This window comes from Helicoverpa zea, chromosome 1 (genome assembly GCF_022581195.2).
Source record: "Helicoverpa zea isolate HzStark_Cry1AcR chromosome 1, ilHelZeax1.1, whole genome shotgun sequence".
NCBI lineage: Eukaryota > Metazoa > Arthropoda > Insecta > Lepidoptera > Noctuidae > Helicoverpa > Helicoverpa zea.
Window position 1 is genome coordinate 9,708,877 of NC_061452.1, and position 24,318 is coordinate 9,733,194.

The window sequence follows — 24,318 nt, forward strand, 5'->3', positions numbered from 1 at the left end:
AATAATAATTAAATTATATTACGCAGACTTTATGACAAGATTTTACTCAAATTCATTTTATACTGCCTAACTCTTATTATTAAATTATTAATTACTCTGCTTAACTGGCTCGTAAAATCATTTTCCACGCTTATCGTTTTCATTATTTCCGAAAAACCGTTGATTTCAAGTAAAACTATAGAAATCATATATCATATTAAAAGCTTATTAAAATAATCTTTATTATAACTGTAGACTCTATTTGTGGAATTATAATTTTCAATGTAAATTACACTCTAATAATCAATAAGCAGTGTAACTTTCTAATAAGAATCGTCAGATCACTTCAAAGTTTACGAAGCAACACAACTATGCAGACGTATTTCAATTAACTTCAAACAACAATGGTATTAGTTCTCGACTCACGAAGTGCCTAACTTTACGTCAGCATATCTGAGCCAAACATTGTCTTCACAAGCAGGTACATTAGACAGAGCATGCAATTCCAAATACATTTTCAGAGGGCCTTTTGGGAAATACCAACTCTAATACAGTGGGGCAATAAAACATTGTTCTGCGTGTTCCCATGTAAATCCCATAACTACGTTTGAGCCACGAATCCCGGGTGACTCGTAGTTCCAGGACTCAGCTTTTGGCTTCTGTTACATTCCAATGGATCAGCCTGTCCGATTGACTGAGCAGCCCACGTTGCCGATTGCCTACCGTAAGGCAAATAGAATATGTATGAATGTTTTTGGGCGTGAGGCGTTCATTAATCTGTTGGTAGCATTTATTAATATAGCAATACACAGACCTCCTTCAAAGAAATATGAAGCTATAGAATAAATAACAGATTTGTTATTCTCCTTTCTCCAATTCTTCCATAGCCACAAGTATTTATGAACAATTTTTTAGACTGACATAGCTAAAACTAATATAATATTAATTAATGTAACTTGAAATGGAAAATTTCTCTCAACTTTAGGAAAACTGACCACTCTCACTTCATTTTGCGATAGTAAAACTTTTAAGTCGTAGTATCTGTGCCAAATGTATATTTAATTAGTGTTCTGGAACTAATTGGAGGTCCATTTAACTTTATTATGATCTAAGTAGGGAAGATTTGCCGTTGCCATTGTATGGATTAGTTAGGCTTGATACGCTAACATGCTTTTGACACTATTATTACATTATTCTGATGCATTAAAATATATTGTCAAAGACATGCATCAAATTAAAATACTCATAATGAGTAAAAGATTATTATATTATAATAATCATCATCATCAAACAACAAATACAAAATTTAAAAATATCCATAAAATCTTTTAAACGAAATGAACGTTGAAACCGATATTCGATATATCCGCGTAACCGAATTTACCGATTAGCTCACGGTACCGGACTTGCGAATTTTACCGATGACTTTCCCGAATGGCGCGATGCCGTCCTATGTAATACGCTTAACGCAAATTACATAACGAACTTTGGGCACACATCGAAGAGCCAGGGTTAAAACGCTAATTGAGTTTTGATACTGACTGTGCTAATTAAAAATCCTGTTACACGAACAAACTTTTCTAAAATCCTGATTAAATCTTATGAATAACTGCTTGTTATGAAACTGCGAAGTATTTTTTGTGTGAAAGTTAGATTTTTGGCGCTTTTCGCTTGGCAATTTTTGGGAACAAATGTAACTTTACCTGCATACGAAATCTGTGACTGCTGTGTCTATGTTTATTTATAAACCTGATACTCTCAGATACTTATATCAATAATTCGGAATTTAAATTTAACCAATGGAGCATATTAAATTTTTAAATGAAATAGGCTAGGTAACCTTGTCCAGAGGTCGGGTTCCCCTTAACGTCTCTTGTAAGTCCAAACTTTTTCCAGCGATAATTCATTACAGACTTGTTCTTAATAGCCAATGTTTGAGTTTTAACTATTTAAAAGCTAGGTGATTCAAGTTAGAGAAAACTCAAGAGTAGACTATCTCCCATTATTTTGATAATGTTTTCTCTTACAATTGAAAACGATTACCTATGGTATAAATAAACGTTAAAGTTTGAGAATGGGCTCTTGTGATTTCGTGGATTCGTTTTTTTTTTCAATTCAGTAACGTTATAATTATGCAACATAATTATCGAGAGAAAATAAAAAATACGTGTTCAATATTTTTTACTGCTCTACATGCTACGTTACAATTAGACGTGCTACAACTAATTACTGTCCTTTTAACCATAACTATTTATATGAAAATACGCCTAAAGGTATATAGGAATAACATCGAAACAAACTCGTATTAATTCGCAGCAAGAGCGTGCGATAGCGACATGCTGCGCTGATGGTCAAACAGGCACTGGGCTAATTGAATTTCCTCTAGGGCCCGAAGCTCTATGAAATATTTCACCCACACTGTATAATCCTACTATGCGATTTTGCGTGCAACGGTTTTTTGTAATCATAAGATTTGCATTTGTATGTACATTTTCTTTATTCTGAACAAGGGAAAAATATTTTAGTTCACCTTTGCTATGTCTGGTTTGTTTTATTATTTGTGCAAGAATTCTTTTGTTGCAATTATATAAGAATGTTTTACATTTACAGCAATGTATACTCGCCTTTGTCACTGAACGGTTATTTATAACAGCATTTTAGTATAAAAAAGAAGTACCTACTTCAATATATTTTTAAACTTTTTCACTGCACTACCTACTTTCGACTGAACTACATCGCTAGTGAAGCCCAAAACACAAGCACGCTCTAAAACACTGCACTAAAACTGTTAGTTCGGAAAATATAGCCGATAGGAATAAACACAGTGCACAGGAGCTGACGAATTGTATGCATTCGTCAAGTTTACTTACCGTGGCCACCCCGGTCGTGTGAACCAACGTAATTTATTCCAGTGCAACTTTGGAACATTTTGATGAAATTCACTGCAGGTAAAGGATATTAGGTATACATCAAGGTGTCGGTGGGTGCGGGGGCAGCAAACACCGTGGCACAGGTTCGCGCACAGCTGCCCATTGCACCGTAATCCGATTACCGGCTGTGCACCGTGACGCTTCCTGTCCGTACCATCAACAAGGTATGCGCCAAATAGTGCCTGATGCTTGTTTGATCCATTACGATAACAGCTTTACTTGTACGTCCACTTGCGATGTTCTACGAAATTACAACTAGAAGCTTGTCATGTGCAAGTCACTTTTATATTACATTACATTGCTTATTTAAGTAAGCCATCTTCCAACTACCATTTTATATAACCTTGTTCAAAATAATAAAGTTATATCTATACTGAAACTTTCATTAAGATACTGAGTGTAAGTTGAAAGTGCATCCAGCAATTTGGAAACTGTGTTCACACATAAAGTAGTTGACAAGACTGACGTTCGTTGAGTCTGCCCCTATCAGCCTTCGCTTTGTGCCGAACAAGTAAACAACTTGTGTAAAATAATAGTAAAGTTACAATTGTAATTTGGTTGTTGATGCAGAACTTCGCTTATTTCTGAAAGGAACTTAAATATCTTGATCAGAGAGACATCTCAATACGAAAATCAGTATAATATCTCAGCGTAACAGAGCATCAGCTATTATTTAAAGTATCGATGTAAGCAATGAGTTCTGCGAATGTTTTACATCAACACTTAACGACGTCTAGACGTTTATAATAACTCGCTATGCATTGGAAAACCCATCTGAATTGTAAAGCAGGCAAAACGAAGTGTCAAGAATTTAATAACATGAAAATAAGTAGTCACCATGAAATAAAAGAAATTAGAGGAAACGAATTCATTTCCATTCTTCCTCTAATTACACTTTTTGCTCCAGAGTAACGCCTGGCGCGGTTTAAACCAGCAAAAGTTTATGAAAAACTTCAGTTGCATACAAACTAGTTCCATTTGCGAGTGTTTTGAAACAAGGGCCGTTTTAACCGTAAGGTTTTCGATGTGGTTTCGACACGCGCCGGTACAATTAGAATTTGCAATCGAAATTTGCCGTGGAGCGGCTGTCGAGCGGCGTCGGGCAGCGTCGGGCAGTTGCAGGCAGCGCTGGGCGGCACGCGGTGCTACGCTCGCTGTTGTTATTTTCTACGCCTATATCCTGTCACATCACAGTTCAAACTCTGCGATGGTCCGTTTGTTTAATAGAGTTAGGAACTATGGCTGAAGGGCTATTAGTTTACGGATTTTAATTTAGTCCTTGAAACTTTGTTTATTAAATATCTATGAGTACAAGCAACATTTCGATAGATACATTAAAGAGTATATAGGGCCTTTGTTTGCCGGACTTTACCGATGACTCTGTCACATACTATTCCTCTTTAAACGTGATTTCAAAATAAATTACCTCCCCTTCGGTGTTACCGCATCAAATAAAACTTTAACACAAACCAAATGTGCTCACGGAAACATCCTGTGTGTTTTAATTTGTATTCAGTCCACGGCTATTTCAGTATACGTCGTATCTTCACAAACTGGCAAAACATGCAGTGGCCCGCATTGAATCAGAACAAAGTTATCTGCCATCGTACACTTTACATGTAAAACAAAGCGCTTTACTGCACTTCACTAACGGCCAGTTTCTTCATCAAAAGTTAAAGTTAAAGTTATGGCTAAAGTAATGTCTAAAGTAAAAGTAACGGTTAAATTCAATTTTTCAATTAGTTTTGCTGTCACTTTAGCCTTGAAAAAACGAATTTGACCGTTACTTTAACTTTAGACATTACTTTAACTTTAACTTTTGATGAAGAAACTGGCCGTAATTGTATAAGTCATTAGTCTACAGGTGAAGCTTAGCCCAACACTATCGTCACTCGATGTTTCAACGTGTTGGAATGGGTTAGGAAATAATGCCCTTAACCCTTGTACATATGTGTATAGCTCTGAATTACTTACTCGAGGTTTTGGGGAACAATACAAATGTTTGTAATTAAATTTCTGGGCATTGAATTACGACGACAGAAATACTTTAGATACGGTTTGGCTTTGCTATGTACCTTCAGATGTTTTGCCCCAATTTGTAACCTTAGATGTTTAAAAATTAATGACGAAATGCTCTACACATTTTGCTCCTTCAGGATTTAGTCTTAATTGAGATCATGTTCTTGCTAATGGTGGATAATTGCAAACCGGGTCGAAAATAAATATCCAAGACATTTACGAATTATCAAATCTTATAATAACGACAGGAACTGAAGCTTTTATATGCCACTGTACATAGCCCGTATTTATAGGATTCGTTGAATTAGCAAATAAGCAAATTAAAGGTCCTAAATCCCACATGACACAGAGTAACAAGATTGTCGTGGAATACCCGCCGGACTAACAAACACTAATTAACCAAATTCCGTCAGTCATACAGGTACAGACGCACGCATAACGCCGACGCTAAACATGTATGAGCAAACATGTAGGTACAGGCGCCAACAGTATTAATTCCACCTCCGATACTCGACACGGTATTATAATCTCTATTAATTCCCGCATAGCGTGCCGAATTCCATCAGAATCAAATGCTAACAGTGTATTCAATATGTTGGCTCAGGTATGCAATATAAAATCGAACTGTGAAATATCAAGCAAACAGAATAGCAATTATCATTAAATAACGAGAACTATGTTGTTTTTACCAACACTGAAAAACAAACACATTAGTTAGAATACTTAGAATTAACATGCTTTCTTAATATTCGCCTTAATCGGGTATAAAAGAAACAAAGCTAAGATATTCCGCAAGAACCCATTTGCGCCATGAAATACACAATTTCTGAAAAGAAATGTCTCGTAATCGGCGAGTGGACGCGTTATTATGAGCAGGCCATTAAACTTGTCGCAAGTTGTGTATCGCGGATATGTAGCGGGACCTGGGACGGCCAAAATATTCAATTGGCGTATCGTACATTGGCCGGTGGCCAGGCGCCCCGGCATATTGATGTGCCAACTTTTACCGCCGACTCAGCTCATCGACGCAAACTTCACCCGCCAACCTGCCAAACTATAGCCTATGCGCTGCTCGCTGATCGCATGAGTTTAATGACGTGGCTTCGGGCTAACAAAATGTCCATTACGATACGCGCTGACGGTTCGCTCCCCATGAAGCGCATGTTATTAGAAATTCCGCGGATATTGAAATATCGGGACGCTACAAAAGTGCTTTTAACCATCCCATGTTAAAATTTATCACTATTTCAAACGAGTTTTTCGTAAACCATTTTGTTACAGGAAGGAGCCTTGGGAGCATAATTGGAAACGCTCCTAGGTGATAAACTAAAATACATTTTATATTTTCCTGTCCATTCCGTATGGAGTTCGTTATGAATAAATATAAAAATATATTGCGTTATCCAAATCTCCTCTATATTTAATTTGCTGTCGATGTTAGCCACTACACTGGCCTTACCTTATCAAACCATTCTACTAGGCAGACATTTTGTTGTAACATTCTAACTTTGGAGTTAATAAAACCGCGCAATAAAATCCGCCCCTATGAACATTATTACCCCATTTAACTCTGATAGGAAGAAAATAAGATTATTCATGTGGATGTATCACCCTTGTACTCTCTGTTAAGGTTGGTTTCCGTGGAATAAATATGGTTGTCAGAGCTTCAAGATATTCTTTTGCTTGATCTTCTGCCTTATAGGCAGCCGTGTAAACATAAACGAAGCTTTCAATAGCACTCTGAAGTAATGAACTTTTATTGTAATAAATAAAGAATATATTTCCGTTTCCGAGATATAATTACTTAATAAGATAAAAATAAAAGACGACAAAAATCCAGCAATAACGCTTTACTAATTGAACAATCTAAATTGAGACAACAACAATATCGCTTTATTAGTACAACCTTCTCTTGGGACAGCAAAAAAGCGTCGATTCTTCATAAAGTTTTCCAATATGACAGAGATTATTATGGCGGCACGAAAAGCAAACTATCGGTTTTCATAAATCGAATAAAGATCAACTTTGATTTGATGGATGAGTCGGCTGCGTTTGCGTTCGCAGTCTCGCCAACCGAACCAGGGGAATCGAAATGGGTCGCGACTAGAATTAATGTTGTTTAAAAACACTTGTTGATTTATGTATTGAGCTGTTTGTTTAAAACTAGAGTTCGAAACCAATCAAGGTACATTCAAAACTATTTTTTTTTATTAAGGCCCGCCATTCAAGGAATTTCGTTTCGTTTTTCTATGTTAATTTTTTTTACTACCAACAAATACTTGATTTAATATTTACAGCATTTGTTTTAAAACAGGTACTCTATAAAGATAGGCATAGAGACGTTAAAGAGAAATCATTATGATCGAATTCACGAATTCTTTATCAAAAAGATGGAAATATCGAGAACAAAGAAACGTTCCAAGTTTAAAAATACAGCTTCGTTGACGCTTGCTCACAATAATTACAATATCAAAAGAATCGATTTTCTTAGTGTGGGCGATTTTCTTATTGATACCAATTGTTATACTTGGTCAGCCTTGCATTCACCTTCATATATTTTTATTTCAGATATTTTCCACTAAAATAAAAGATTAATTTGGGGCGGGATCGATCTATGTCATAAAGAGTTCTTACGTGTCCACATTTTGACAGTCGTAACGTTTAGTCGGAAAGCTGGATATTTGGGAAAAGGCTAGGCAGATAATGAAAGGTTTCCTGTACACCTACACATGAGATCTAAGATAAGGTGAGCATAACATCACAGTAATAAAAGAAGTAATTCGTTTAAACGCCTCAATAATAAAACTAAAGAGATAACATTAATGAAACACGTTGTACTAAAGCCGGGAACATCGGGAGACATTAAAGCATCCTAGTGACTTAATAATGATCCAAGTCATTACAAAGTAATATAATAATTCGCCTCAAACCTAATAAGCGTCGGATAAATTTGCATTTACTACTTAGAGTTAAGGAGGAATTTTGTTAGAAATTATAGCAGCTCACTGGACCGCGCTGAAGTTTGCCACGTTCCTGGTACTTCCAAAGAGCGGAAACCTGAAACTTTCGCTGGCTCAACTCGTTTTACGGGCGCCGCTATCACGCCCCAGAGGCCTAACCTCTTTTCTTACAACCTTAAACTCCTTACTTTGGTGAATAACTATAATGTTTGCAACGTGTTTGTAATTACGTAATTGCTGACAAGATACTTAAGTGTTTAGGATGAAGTTTTAAGAAGGAAGTCTGAGAGTATCATCACGTAGTTTGGTTCACTTAATTTTGCTACTAAGTAACTTTCAGCTGAATACTAATTACATACATATCATTACACATTTAATAAAACACTATAACTTGGCAAAATATTTACAATTCTAAAAAACCTATCCAGTTACACAACAAACACTAAATCATATCCTGAACAATAAGAATGACAAATACTACAATCTAGGAATGTAACAAAGCGAAGAATCCAACAGACCCAGTTGTCTCCATAGGCCTGTGGAAGTGCGGGCCATTGCTTTCGATTAACATAGATCGTCCCCCAGTTGACTAGAACTTACGGTTTCGCGTAAATTACACGAGTAACTTACGAGTAGGCGGCTGATACAATACTACCCTTAATTCCTATTAAACTAAAGGGCAGACAAACGGTCGTGTAATGTAATCGACGGTTTAAGATTGTTTTCATCTTGTAAGTTTACTTTAGTTTTCGTTTCTAGGTATTGTGCTATCGATACAGAATCTGCTAACCTTTACATTTATACTTAGAATTTGTAAGTTCAACGTTATGTTATGATATGAAAACTATGAACCAATTTAAGGTTTAATTAAACCAACACGTGAGTAGAATGTCTATTATTTTCAATTAGGTCTTTGTAACCTATTGGAAACCTTAAATATGTATATCGTACATTATCATACAAAGGTTACCCTAGAAAATTATAGATTAATGATAATTGAGGTATTTCTTCTAAACGATGTGTGCAAACCTATTTCACTCGAACCTGCTTTAAAGTTATGGCAGGATAGTATCAGGAATAGTGCGCCAAGTAATGTGATGCGGTAATATCAAATAGTCATAAAGTGTGTCTCCTGCAGAGGCGCATCCCATGATAATACGACACTCTTACACTTTATGACGAACATTATTTAGCTTCTGTGCTTAACTTGCATAAATGGTTTAATTTTATTGATACTTTAATCTTTATCGTTACTGAAATTCTCTGACTGATCACCTGTAGTCACATGAAAATTACTGAACCATTTGAGATAAAATAAAGTAGCAAGGAAGATGTAGTTACCTAAGCTTGAAGACATAGAACATATTAACTTGTTATTTTCCTCCGACATGGAACAAACACACATACACACTAACAATCTTCAAAAAATAAGTTTAAGACCTTAATGATAATGATGAAACTGTCAGGACTCAGCCCACGATATATTCAGCCTACCGAGCGTAATTTAAATCAGCTCCTACAAACACAAACTTCACACAAATTGTTCGTGTAGTGAATTTGCTTTCATTAAAATGGTAGGAGTAGCTTAATGACTTGCCCGTACTATGAATATTCATCGGTGCTCGTATTGCCAGATGAAGCTTCAAAGGGTTTATCTAAGCGATAAATGCTTCGATTCCTTCAGGTATTTAGTTATTAACAAGCCCCACAGTGCATCGTTATAGTCTACAAAGTTATTATATTCTGTCCACCAAACTTCTCCAGCGTAGGTGTCTACTTTATAGGCCACTTGAAAAAGCAAAAAATATAGTTAAAAAACTAATAAATAAAAAGCCTGTTTTAAAGTCTTTCAACAGTCCTTCAAAATTTTAAAATGTTTCGCTAACTTTTCTGTGCTATCAAGATATTTATAACAAAAGAAAATCACTCGACCAAGATGATAAATGTTTTCTTAAAAAATATAAAGTCTACATTTTCGGAATCCCAATAAAATAGTTGAAACCACAAATTACGTAAGGAAACAAGACAAAGTTGGATTTGAACAAAGAAAAGGGCGGATGAAGCAACAAACTGCGTAAACAAGGGGTCTCATCGGTTTTATTCGAAAAGTTTCGATGATCGCGGTTTACTACCGTCCCACTTCCACGAACAACGTCTTCATTAGATAAAATCAGCCTAGAAAATTTACATTCTCTTTGACGACGGAATTCCCTTCTGTTGACATTATAAAATGCAGAACAAAAATTGCAGAATATAGAAACCTATGATCACATTAAGATTCAAATGAGTCATTAAACAGTTCTGAAACTTCGCAATTGTCATAATTTATTAGGAATCGGAACTTATGCGCACGAATATTGGCGGCGTGCCAACACCCTAAATCATAATACTACGTAATAAATAACTCTTCGTTTGGCTGAAGATGTAGAAACTATTGTTGTCATATTTCTTGATCACAATAGCAAACAAAACTGCTTCTATTTCAATAGTAGCTTTAGATGACGAGGCGCTTAGGCGCAAACGGCGCTCATGATGAATTCCGCCATTGGCGTCAGATAAGATTGTTCTGTCATTATTGGGATGTAATTAATCTTAGTCATTGTTACCTTCGTCGGCAGATCTGCTGCTCACAGATACAGACCTTTGTCATTGTTACACTCCATTACGTATTTTGCTTTATGACGTTCGCAGTGATATGCGAAACATCTTCATTGAATATTCAGCAATCTGAGTATCTTTGATCGTAATGGAAATATCTGTAGGCAAGCTTAATTTCATTTACGTAAATCGACTAATATTTATTAAGGTCTTAGTATTATTTGATTTATATCAATTCAAAGAAAATTATTCCAATTATATGGTACCTAAGAAAATAGATTGAGCATACGCAGATTTCCGCGAAATAATTTCCACCGAAGTAAGAACTTACTCTAAATGGTACATTAAACAAGCAAACATTTAAACAATCTTTCTGCATTCAAACAAATGAACGAACGTTTACAAATCGGATTACCTCCACAAAGACTCATAGCTAATGTAAAATGAATAGAAGAGAACAATGTAAAGCAGGGTTATCGGAAGCACGGCTCACTCGTATATCTCTTTTGTAGGTGAGATTAAAGAGGCGATGGCGTGGGCCGCTGCCATCCATCTCCGTTAATGCTGTATCGACGGCTCCATCCAACGTGGCTGGAGCACTTGCGTGATGCACGGCCGAATCAAGTGCGCTCGTATTTATTGGAACCTAGGTTTTGGCCACGGCCCCATACTCGTGAGTTGTGGTAGTACATAGATGCTTTATGTTCTAAAACCTCCCTCAATAAACGACTGTGTTTCGCGATCCATTAATTTGTGTATTGATGGTACAGTTTGCGCAGTAGCTCAGTGTCTGATGTCTCTGCTGTGAGTTGGGAGTTTGTTTCGCATTTTATTTTTGTTGTTAGGCAGAATGTTTGTCCTGTCTGGGTGTTTTATATAGTCCATTAGGTAACTAGCCTGATTGTGATTCAAAAGGCTTTCTGTAGAAGTCACGTTTTAGATGTAATTTATTTGAAATCCATAGCATGATTGAACTGCTTTCTGAAATTATCTGGCACACGAAAGGATTCTACTCTAAAGCAACTCGTATGCAAGACTCGCGCCAGACACATTCAAATATCCATTTAGTAAATGCACATTTTAACGACATTTGGCAAATGGCAAGGGAGGTTTTTTACTGATATTTGAATTCGTTAACCACGTACCTACACTTTACACATACTTACTGAAAGTAGCGTAGTAAACACCTAAACTTGCATAAGGATTTGTTATTATATTTGTGTCTCAATTTAGAGACTTACAAGTTTTTTTTACTATAAATAAACTTGATCACAAATATCAAGGGGTCACTGGCTTATTAATAAAAAGACAGAGATTATTTTGTATTTTTTTTATTGTTTAATACATACACACCATTCAGTATCACATACACTTAATAACCATATTATTGGTCTTCTAGTCAGTCGTTGGGATCAGCACCAGGGGTCGGCTTCTACAAGGTATACTTTCCTGTAACAAAATATTCAAATATTAGTACCTATATAATTTAAGAAAAATATGTAGTGCCCTTTGTGCAAAATCTCGTGCATTTAACAGGCAAGCAGTATGGTGATTTTTCATAATAAAGGTAATGGGAAATTTTGAGATCTGAGTCTAGAGATAACTATATTCTAGATGTGTCAGAATCTATGCATGCGATAAAATCCAATAATTCATATGTAGCACTTCCAGCTTGATTGCTAGTGCGAAAAAATGAGGTATAGGTATGCAAAACACCAATCAAAAACTGAGCAACCATATACTATTTACGATTTAATTATCTCCTTAGTGCAAGAACGCAAGGTGTCATAGTCCTTCGTCCTTCAAGCTGGTTTATATATTTCTTTTGCTCATTTATATATGAGTTTGCCTACACTTGCCATTCAAAGTGTAGTACATAACCTTACTACAACCGATTACCACTGCCAGTAATCAAAGAAAATACCTTGCTCTCCCTGTCCTCACTGAGTCTCGCGCACAAGGGATGCACGAATGACTAGTCTTCACAAATTACTGATCCATGATTTGTATCAGAATTGTAATAAATAAATACGCGGTGTTATGTAACAGTGAATTATTGCTTGTAAATATTTTTCGTTCGGTGAATGGTGTTTGTGTTAATTGCTATCAATATTATTGTGTAGTGGAATTTGGAAGAGGACAAGTTGATGTAATTTTAAAAGTAATAAAATTGGTTTATATAAGTATTATTGTGTTAATGATAATAACGCCTGAAATAAAGAAACACGTTATGATATAACAGGCAGATAAATTGATTTAAAAAAATCACATAACAAACAAAAGGGTCATAACATACCTGTAACCACCGTGTCCGTAGCCGCCTCCGTAACCACCTCCGTAGCCACCACTGTAGTAGCCGCCTCCGTAGCCGCCTCCGTAGCCACCACCGTAACCGTAGCCGCCTCCGTAGCTCCTGCCGTGGGAGAGGGCGCCTCCTGCGAGGGCACCTCCAATGAAACCAGCCTTAGCGCCGATCAAACCAGCGCCGACCAGACCAGCGCCGGCCAGACCAACAGCTCCGAGACCGAGAGCACCTGCGCCAAGGACACCGGCACCTGGGAAAAAGAGAACATTAAGTTAGTCAAGGACAAAAATATCGAAGTCGTTGACCTTCTGCCCTATTTTGCCTTTAGAGCAGTTTTTTTAGAATCGACGCAGTAGGTCTTCTGATTGAACCCCATATTAAATATCAGATGTCGTTTAACAAGTACCTGACCTAACAAACCATAGCATATTTACACGAGGTTCATTATCTATCACTATACTACTACCGATAACTTAACTGACGAAAACAGTGATTTATGCTAATTAATATTCGAAAGATCCGATTAATTAAAGAGATTATGCGACTATGAAGTGTTTTATTTACTCAAATACAAAATATAATATTAATTAATCATTATTTTATTATGCTAAAATAGAAAATGAATACTGAATAATTTGGTGACATAATCGTGAACTATGAGAAAGAGGTCCACTTAAAATTTAAATAAACCTGTCAAGTATCTGATGATAACCAGAACTTTTTAACATAAACTTCTAATTTATATTAGACAAAAGTACCTTACTAGTCGTACCGGTATTTCAAAAAATATGAAGATTTTATTTCTTCTTTGAATATCCTACTAATATTATAAACGCGAAAGTTTGTATGTATGGATGTATGGATGTATGGATGTTTGTTACTCTTTCACGCAAAAACTACTGAATGGATTTTAATGAAACTTTACAATAATATAGCTTATACATCAGAATAACACATAGGCTACAATTTGTAAACATATTGTTCGAAATACTAAACCTGCGCAGACGAAGTCGCGGGCACCAGCTAGTCTATACATATAATAAATCTGTAGAAAGTGATTGTTTGTTCGGGATTCACGTAAAATCTACGAATTTAATGCAGACAATGCTTATATACAAAAGTTCTACGTAACTTGGGGTATTACTTAGGCTTTGTTTCATCGAAATCGGTTCACTCTATCAAAAGATATGATTAATTTAGTGAATTCAAGATGTAAAATATTACGACACGCAATCTGTTTGACAAAACAGTACAGGTTAAAGTAGCTCCATCTGTGGTAAATAAAATACATCAAGAAGCGAGGTGGTAAATAACAATGAATTACCATTTACATTCTTTATATACTATTATTTCAATAGATGGAGTTGTGTATTTTCCGTAATTCACCATATTTTAACACGTAGTGTAATTTTTCGATAGACATTTCAATAGTGTTTGTCAGTTTGCCGTGCCACATCAAAATCCAACTATAATTATTACCTTGATGAAAGGAAAATTAATAGATCTCAGCCAAATTTAAAACGGTGCCATCTAAATTATTTTTTGAACATTATGTCAAAAATGATGACTTTAGTGGAACAATTAATTATTATTGCGGAGGAATACTTCGACGCCTGATCGATGCTCTTTTATATTATGTTTTATGTTTATATACATTTTGTATATAGTATTTTATTTTTAGTTTTGTATAAAGATAAGTAGCTTAAGTTTGTATATATGTATAGTGTGTACATTAATAATTCAATAAAAATTAATAGATTATAATTTAAAGTTACAGATGGAGTTCATATCAGGATTTTTTCATAAACATAGTTTAGCTTATCTTCCACTAATGTGGTGGCCTTAAACAAATTACTTTGAGTGAGTAGTATTATTTTTTCTGATGCAAAATATGAAAACTTAATCCTAGAAGAAATCAGGATCTATCTCTCGCAAGCGCTGCTAAGCGTGAGATAATGTAGGCTTCTGTAGCTTTAAAAACCAGCCCAGATACAAAGTGCAGATAAGAAATGGGAGCTGCCTTATCGCGTCTGAAAACGTACAAAATACGCGTCGCATACCAGAGACATGCTTACTTTCAACTTCCGATCGCAATTAATACACTGTTCACGATTACGAACAGTCTCAGTTAGACCCGAGCCAAGTCTAAAAAAAAACCTTTTATATAAAACTACGTTTGATATCATTCAATTACAAAGACAGAATTGTTCTCTGTTGCAAATCCTATCCACCTATATCCTATCCTAATCCAGAATGCATTGCAGGTGTGCATTGCACAAAAACCAATGGTATCCTATTCGAGAAGTCAAAAGAGTTGACCTGCCAACGTCAGCTTCTGCGCTAAGCAAGTGTTCTTAATAGTACCATCAGAATTACATTCATCGTTGAATGAGGTGAATAAATTTTCAGAAACCACAATAACAGTAGGAGCCAAAGCGTATTATCGCTTCATAGAGCTCTGATTGGCCCCAGGTGACCAAGTCAGGTCTGATTTGTTCGTTCATCAGATCTTTGAAAGTGTTTCGGTGGATACTTACGTCCTGTTTACGTGTGACACAAAATATGGTATATAAACGTCCTCCGCAAGAGCGAAATTTTCCCAGTGTGCGATAGTGACGCACAGTATACAACACTTATGTTTCTTTTGATTTGCTGGCTCCACCAAGAAATGACAAATTGCGAGCGTACATTTTGAAAATCTTGGCAAAACTGCAGGTTTCAAGTACGAACACATGAAGTGGACTCTCTCAGATACGTACATTTTGCCTATTCGTGAACTAATGCAAACATTTCGGTGGAGTCCCAGCTTAGGCCACCACATTAGGCGTGCGCGATCCTCGGGCGTGTGAGTAGCGCGGGCGCCGCGCGTGCGTCGCGAGCGCGCCGCGTGAGCGTCGCGTTTTGCTGCCCTGCGGCACTTGCAGCGCGCTCGCGGCGCGCACGCGCCGCTCTCCTTGACGTTTAACTGCTAAGGCGTTTAGCGGGCGGCGGGGATAGCGGGCGAAGGGGTAAGAACGCAACTCGAGCGCCGCGTGCTCGCCTCGAGCGCGTCGCTTGCACTCTTCACACATGCCGCAGGGCAGCAAAACGCGATGTTCACGCAGCGCGCTCGCGACGCCCGCGCTACTCACACGCCCGAGGATCGCGCACGCCTAATGTGGGGTCAGCCTTACCATAGTGAGTAAGTGAAACTATCCTACCCTATGCGCCTGCTGATGATGATGACTCATTTCATCATCCATCCAGCTATTCCCCAACTATGTTGGTGTTGGCTTCCAGTCGCCGAATCTGTTCGAGTACCAATATTTTGCTTGGAGCGACTACCTATCTGATCTCTTCAATCCAGTCACATTACAAGACATTATCCATGGTAAGACTGACAGACTTTCTGGCTTCTGATTAGTCACAGCAGCTGCAGAAAATGTACAAATGACAGCTTTGTCAGACTCAAAGCATATAGACATAGATTATAGCTGTTTCCTGTGAAAATTACTTACGCACCATACGTAATAATTTTCCAAATTGGCTGACTAGATCCAGAGATATTCACAACGTCACAAACTTTACTTCTTTTGTTTAGATAAATGGTCACATCCACAACACAACCTTGATCATTGAATCTATGCGACTGCTAAGTGCTAATCCTAATTATACTGTCACGTGAAAGAATGCACCTTCGGGATAAGTAGTATTTTGACGATTCTATATTGCCCACGCAAACGAAGTTGCGGGCAACAGCTAGTCTATACATATAATAGATCTGTAGAAAGTGATTGTTTGTTCGGGATTCACGTAAAATCTACGAATTTAATGCAGACAATGCTTATATACAAAAGTTCTACGTAACTTGGGGTATTACTTAGGCTTTGTTTCATCGAAATCGGTTCACTCTATCAAAAGATATGATTAATTTAGTGAATTCAAGATGTAAAATATTACGACACGCAATCTGTTTGACAAAACAGTACAGGTTAAAGTAGCTCCATCTGTGGTAAATAAAATACATCAAGAAGCGAGGTGGTAAATAACAATGAATTACCATTTACATTCTTTATATACTATTATTTCAATAGATGGAGTTGTGTATTTTCCGTAATTCACCATATTTTAACACGTAGTGTAATTTTTCGATAGACATTTCAATAGTGTTTGTCAGTTTGCCGTGCCACATCAAAATCCAACTATAATTATTACCTTGATGAAAGGAAAATTAATAGATCTCAGCCAAATTTAAAACGGTGCCATCTAAATTATTTTTTGAACATTATGTCAAAAATGATGACTTTAGTGGAACAATTAATTATTATTGCGGAGGAATACTTCGACGCCTGATCGATGCTCTTTTATATTATGTTTTATGTTTATATACATTTTGTATATAGTATTTTATTTTTAGTTTTGTATAAAGATAAGTAGCTTAAGTTTGTATATATGTATAGTGTGTACATTAATAATTCAATAAAAATTAATAGATTATAATTTAAAGTTACAGATGGAGTTCATATCAGGATTTTTTCATAAACATAGTTTAGCTTATCTTCCACTAATGTGGTGGCCTTAAACAAATTACTTTGAGTGAGTAGTATTATTTTTTCTGATGCAAAATATGAAAACTTAATCCTAGAAGAAATCAGGATCTATCTCTCGCAAGCGCTGCTAAGCGTGAGATAATGTAGGCTTCTGTAGCTTTAAAAACCAGCCCAGATACAAAGTGCAGATAAGAAATGGGAGCTGCCTTATCGCGTCTGAAAACGTACAAAATACGCGTCGCATACCAGAGACATGCTTACTTTCAACTTCCGATCGCAATTAATACACTGTTCACGATTACGAACAGTCTCAGTTAGACCCGAGCCAAGTCTAAAAAAAAACCTTTTATATAAAACTACGTTTGATATCATTCAATTACAAAGACAGAATTGTTCTCTGTTGCAAATCCTATCCACCTATATCCTATCCTAATCCAGAATGCATTGCAGGTGTGCATTGCACAAAAACCAATGGTATCCTATTCGAGAAGTCAAAAGAGTTGACCTGCCAACGTCAGCTTCTGCGCTAAGCAAGTGTTCTTAATAGTACCATCAGAATTACATTCATCGTTGAATGAGGTGAATAAATTTTCAGAAACCACAATAACAGTAGGAGCCAAAGCGTATTATCGCTTCATAGAGCTCTGATTGGCCCCAGGTGACCAAGTCAGGTCTGATTTGTTCGTTCATCAGATCTTTGAAAGTGTTTCGGTGGATACTTACGTCCTGTTTACGTGTGACACAAAATATGGTATATAAACGTCCTCCGCAAGAGCGAAATTTTCCCAGTGTGCGATAGTGACGCACAGTATACAACACTTATGTTTCTTTTGATTTGCTGGCTCCACCAAGAAATGACAAATTGCGAGCGTACATTTTGAAAATCTTGGCAAAACTGCAGGTTTCAAGTACGAACACATGAAGTGGACTCTCTCAGATACGTACATTTTGCCTATTCGTGAACTAATGCAAACATTTCGGTGGAGTCCCAGCTTAGGCCACCACATTAGGCGTGCGCGATCCTCGGGCGTGTGAGTAGCGCGGGCGCCGCGCGTGCGTCGCGAGCGCGCCGCGTGAGCGTCGCGTTTTGCTGCCCTGCGGCACTTGCAGCGCGCTCGCGGCGCGCACGCGCCGCTCTCCTTGACGTTTAACTGCTAAGGCGTTTAGCGGGCGGCGGGGATAGCGGGCGAAGGGGTAAGAACGCAACTCGAGCGCCGCGTGCTCGCCTCGAGCGCGTCGCTTGCACTCTTCACACATGCCGCAGGGCAGCAAAACGCGATGTTCACGCAGCGCGCTCGCGACGCCCGCGCTACTCACACGCCCGAGGATCGCGCACGCCTAATGTGGGGTCAGCCTTACCATAGTGAGTAAGTGAAACTATCCTACCCTATGCGCCTGCTGATGATGATGACTCATTTCATCATCCATCCAGCTATTCCCCAACTATGTTGGTGTTGGCTTCCAGTCGCCGAATCTGTTCGAGTACCAATATTTTGCTTGGAGCGACTACCTATCTGATCTCTTCAATCCAGTCACATTACAAGACATTATCCATGGTAAGACTGACAGACTTTCTGGCTTCTGATTAGTCACAGCAGCTGCAGAAAATGTACAAATGACAGCTTTGTCAGACTCAAAGCATATAGACATAGATTATAGCTGTTTCCTGTGAAAATTACTTACGCACCATACGTAATAATTTTCCAAATTGGCTGACTAGATCCAGAGATATTCACAACGTCACAAACTTTACTTCTTTTGTTTAGATAAATGGTCACATCCACAACACAACCTTGATCATTGAATCTATGCGACTGCTAAGTGCTAATCCTAATTATACTGTCACGTGAAAGAATGCACCTTCGGGATAAGTAGTATTTTGACGATTCTATATTGCCCACGCAAACGAAGTTGCGGGCAACAGCTAGTTGATAATACTTTTCATTCTTGCTACTAGACTAATAGAACTTTCTGGTTTGTTTTGGAATGAATATAATCCGAGTTAATTTAGAAAACATGGACAGTGACACATAAAGCTAAATTACTGTGAAAAGTAAACGAGATTATCTTATTAAAACGGACATGGTACCTAATTGTTCATAAAAATAAATCGTCATAGAGATTTGCATTTACGAGTGGTAGCTACCCAGCTGTCCGTCCTCCCCGCGGACCACGCCACACACATTTTATAGCCGCTTTAATTCCTTTACTTACTCAGCATTTAATATTTATAGCTTGAGGAATTTACATTTTTATGGTTTTTGTATATCCTGTTGCTGAGCATTATAATAAAAATTATAACAGTGGCGGTAAAAGTTCAAGGTTACTATGTGAACAAACTTGGTTGTTGTTACTTACCGCTCCACTTATTAATTCATTAAGTATACGTTTCTCCCACGATTTTGCCATTACAATAAAGCAAAGCATACAACACGATACTCGAAAAGCTACTTGTGTGATTTACATATAGGTAAATGATTCCGCTATAGGTATTACCCAAAAATGAAAATTAGGAGGAAAACCGAGCAAAACATAGCGTCATCCTTGTCAAGACTTACTATTTATTGATATATGGATAAACAAATTACGGATAAAGATAACCAATCGGATGATCCGTCTAAATTCTCCGTTACCTTATATTACGTCATCAATCTACCTCTAGGGCTAGAAAGTGAGATCTCAAGGGATCGACATGACGTATTTGTTACGAAGTATCAATTTCTCATCCACCTTACAAATATGCGCGTCACGTTACCCTGTCCCATGGGGGATTCCATAACGCGGGTGATTATTGACTGCTCAAACATTGTCCAAGTATACATAATCAGTCGATTTATTGTTTTCGCATTAATTAACGTCGCACGAATTCGCTCGGCGGCATGATTCGATGGAATCGATTCTAATAGGAAACGTAAGTATGTACCTACTTACTCATCTTTGACTGAAGTGTTAACCAAACCAGCTAAGTCATTGTATATTCATCTCCTTCGACCACATAATTTTGTTTATTCACGGTAGTTCCTAGCTAAACGTAAATACTTAGAAAATTAAAATGAATCCATTTCAACCGAAGTTCTGAGAAGGTCAACGGCCGGTCATCAGAATCTTTTTAAATAACAAAGTTATATTATCTCTAATACATTTCGCATTGACTATGTATTATTCATGGATTTGTTTATTCATATAAAAACAGTACTTTGATACTTATAATTCGATATAAATATTTATGGACTACTTGCGAAAAATGTTTGAAAAACAATGGTATAAAACTTTTTGACGTAATTGCTTTTTAGACCATTATCTTCTGTAATAATATTAAACACAAGTCTTTTACTATACAAATCGGTAACATCGAGAATATTACATGTGATTTCATAACAAAGAATATATGTAGGTACATATAAATGAAATTCTATTGCAGCATTAATTTTCATAAGTATACACATACGAAAAAAATAACTGAAATTAATATCCCCACACAAGTCTGAAAAAGTCTGACAATATTTAAACACTGTAGTAATAAGCCAGACTAGGATATAAAGTGAATAAAATATCCATAAACGGATTGAAAGTCACAAAGCTTGTTTTTTTCAACGTGATATTTCGATAATCTTCACAGATATTAAATATTAAATTTATGTTATCGAAATGATTTTAAAAATTTTAATGAGGAGATTTTTTTTCTCAAATTATAACATTCTATCCTCGTATGTTAAGTGTAAATACGCCTAAGAAGAGAGGGATTTCACCCCTGTTCTCATCATTGCAATATTTCACAGCAAGTGTAAGGGTGTAACAAATCTCCAGCGACTTTAAGAGCCCAGCAGGTAAGATAAGTGTGAGATGTACAAACTAGGCGAACAGTTGGGCCCCTACTTTATCATCGTTAATCCAGTATTTTTACATAAGCGAACCTTTTATTCTGCAGGTTTTTCTTAAACAAAATGGTCGATTTAATTTTAACAAACACTGACTTATAAATAAGCCTGAAAAATAAAAGACCCAATACAAACTATTCGATGATCAATAAAAGTCAATGATCCCTTTAAATCTGTTTTTGTATGAACCATTTTAACAAAAAAAACTACACTGATTCAAACATCACACTTTCAGATTTAAAAAGAAACAACATCACTGTCCTAAAGATGTTTTATTACACTTCAATGACTGCGTTTATGAGAACAAAATTATATATTTTGCAACAAACTGATCTGACACTCTCAACAACCCAACCTATCGAACTATACGCGTATATACAATTAAACACTATTAGATATTTCGGGTCAATAACAAAATATTGCGTGATAACGAGTAACCTTGAAAGTTGCACTTGCGTATGCATGAGGCATAGATCATAGATCGAACCCGAAATTGATTAATTAGATAATCGATGATATGATAATGGTTAAATAAGTAGAAATCGGGCCCTTGAACTAAACTCTGACTTGACCTTGCGTGGAGATAAATGTTTTAAAGCTATTCGCATGCCAGCCCTTACAACATGTATACTTTGTAACATGCGATAGGGTGAGCCTAAATGTATACTGCGTACCTATAAAATATTTAAACTTTAACGCTCAGATCAAAGAAATGAGCTTGAACGTATCACTTTCCGTTTGATGACAGTTTTACTCTTTTTGAGATCATGTTGGTCACACTAACCTATTTATTAGTATTTTAATCTGGTTGTGATTTATGTTATGGTTGAAATAATTTAAGAGATCATTTTAGTTTTTAGTTAGGTTGTCCACAGTGGTAGTAGGTACCATACGATAGTACAGCACCACAATCGCAGTAAATGAAAGCAGCCGATACTGATTGCGATTGGAACATCGCTAATAATATTTTTTTTTTTAATTGTGGCTAAGTTAATATCTCTCGAAGAATAATGTACAACGCTCCACAAATATAGCAATTTTATGAAACCACGGCTTCCAAAATAATATGAATTTATTTCTTGAGTTCCGTTTAATTATACATTAAGCGTAAAATAAACCGAACGGATCGGATAACATTATTTTCTTTATGATACCAAGGACTATCTCTGGTTGAGTAAATCCTTTCTTAATTGAAGATTTGTTATACAAACTGATTAATATTATTTTATCCGTAACTATTATAATGTACCAACATTAGAATCTAAAAGAACTATAAAATGTTGTTGTCTTAGGACGTCTCGTAGAAATAAAGAATAACGCCTTAGTTCTTATTACCTACCTGCAGGAATGTAAACTTTAAAATATCGTATTTAAAAATATATTCAATTTCAATTAATTGTTTCGTTCAAATCGTGTTAAGTTACTTTATATGCCTAGTTTATCCTGCCAAAATCAATCATTCAAATTACAATTTCCTGCAGTATACCTGCTTATTTCATTTTATACTTGCTCACGCAATTTTTCTTTGGGTAATTTATCGCAAACAAACCTACCTCATGTAGCTACATCGAATCTTACTTTTTATCTTATTATATGTGCCAAAAATTACTTCACAGGGAACAAATATCTTACCAAGAAGCAGACTCCTCTTTTGCCTGTTGCCCTGCTCGTCGACCACCATGACTTCCCTGACCTCAGGCTGTTCCACTGGCTGGAGGGCAGCTAGCAGAGGACCTGTCTCCGCAGCCATGCTGGCCACGCATGCCACCAACACGCCGAAGACTAATGTGCACAATTTCATCTTTGTTTTTTTTCTGCGAAAACACAAGGGTTGTTTATATCAAGAAAATGTATTTTCTAAAGAGTTTTCCTCTTAACAGTTAATTATTAGGAATTAAACAATGAATTTGGTCAATAAAAAAAATACTAAGTCATTTACAATGTATGATAAATATTACATAAAAAATGTCGACGCTCCCAGTCGACAGCGTTGGGTACGAATTTTTTTATGCCTTTTAGTTTTAGTTTTTTTTTTTAGTTTTAGGGTTTTTTTAATAGAATAGGTAGTTTTTAATTAAAATAAAAGATCCTCATTATTTTAGATACCTACTATTTACGAATGAGATAATACTTAATTTCAGTATTATCTGTATTTTGTAAAATACTTATTTAGCACATAATATCAAACTCTGAAAGTCTGCCTTTAGGCAACTTTGTAATTAAGTTCCGACATAGGTAATTTTAATTTATGAATTGCGTCGAAAATAAACTTTTATTACATTAACATTTATAATTAACTTTAAAACTTTTACTCATTCCCTGAAGCCTGACCTGTGTTATGTATGGTAGCGGCATTGTGCATGTATGACATAATTATTATATTCAGTCAAGAAATATTAAAATGTTTTAACTACACAAAGAAGCTTCAAAGAATAAATAAAAGTACTATTTCAATAATATTAAGCTCATTTACATACATGGATTTAAAGCCAAGCACACAATATCAAATAGTAATAAGGACCTTATACTAAACTTCTTAAAATGAAATTGTAATTACTCAATTGTCAAAAACTTAAGTAATATCTAATTGAGCTAAAGTTAATTAATGTCTTAACAAGTACAATTAAAGTAACAATTAAACAAACAAAACTAAAACAAAATGTTTGCAACTAAAGACCAATCAATTAAATGCATAGAAAAAAATATTTTTTATTGATAGAAAAAAAATACCTGTTCAAATATCACCGTCCAGCACTAACACTGATCACTGATCTACTGTGCGATGATGTCCTGCCTATGACTTTTATAGGTCGGCGAAGCTACACACGCGTAGCAGATCATATATTATCTGTAGCTAAGGTATGTCGCCCCACCTAACCACGCAACGGGCTCAACAGTTTCAGATATTCAATATTCATTATACGTAATTATAAACATGAAATATTTGCTGCCCATAGTTCGCCAACTCAACTTTGTAGGGGCTTCTGAAATTCCACGGGTATTATTCAAAAGCTACTGTTGCTCGTAGGTACGAGTACCTGAGAATTATATTGTGCCCTGCCATCATACTAGTTCGTTAGAATAATGTCGAGTATATTCGAGAGTTTTACACTACAAATG

The 24,318-nt window shown here is 36.3% G+C and overlaps 1 protein-coding gene across 3 annotated transcripts; it reads right to left on the reverse strand.

The window, feature by feature from the left end:
* Positions 1–11,801: 11,801 nt before the first annotated feature.
* LOC124632997 (acanthoscurrin-2-like) lies at positions 11,802–24,068 on the reverse strand. Of its 3 annotated transcripts, none has more exons than XR_006984696.1 (5): positions 23,929–24,068; positions 22,831–23,012; positions 12,783–13,041; positions 12,411–12,696; positions 11,802–11,935 (listed from the first exon to the last, which is right to left on the reverse strand). XR_006984696.1 is itself a non-coding variant. In XM_047168076.1 (5 exons), exons 3-5 carry the CDS (start codon positions 22,997–22,999, stop codon positions 11,899–11,901), a joined length of 465 nt encoding a protein of 154 aa, XP_047024032.1. In that variant the 5' UTR covers positions 23,000–23,012; positions 23,732–23,733; positions 23,929–24,036; the 3' UTR covers positions 11,802–11,898. The 3 variants fall into 3 exon arrangements, 2 of the variants coding, with proteins under 2 accessions (XP_047024032.1, XP_047024023.1); XM_047168076.1 differs by lacking the exon at positions 12,411–12,696 and adding an exon at positions 23,732–23,733 and having other exon boundaries at positions 23,929–24,036; XM_047168067.1 differs by lacking the exon at positions 12,411–12,696.
* Between the last annotated feature and the right edge of the window lie 250 nt (positions 24,069–24,318).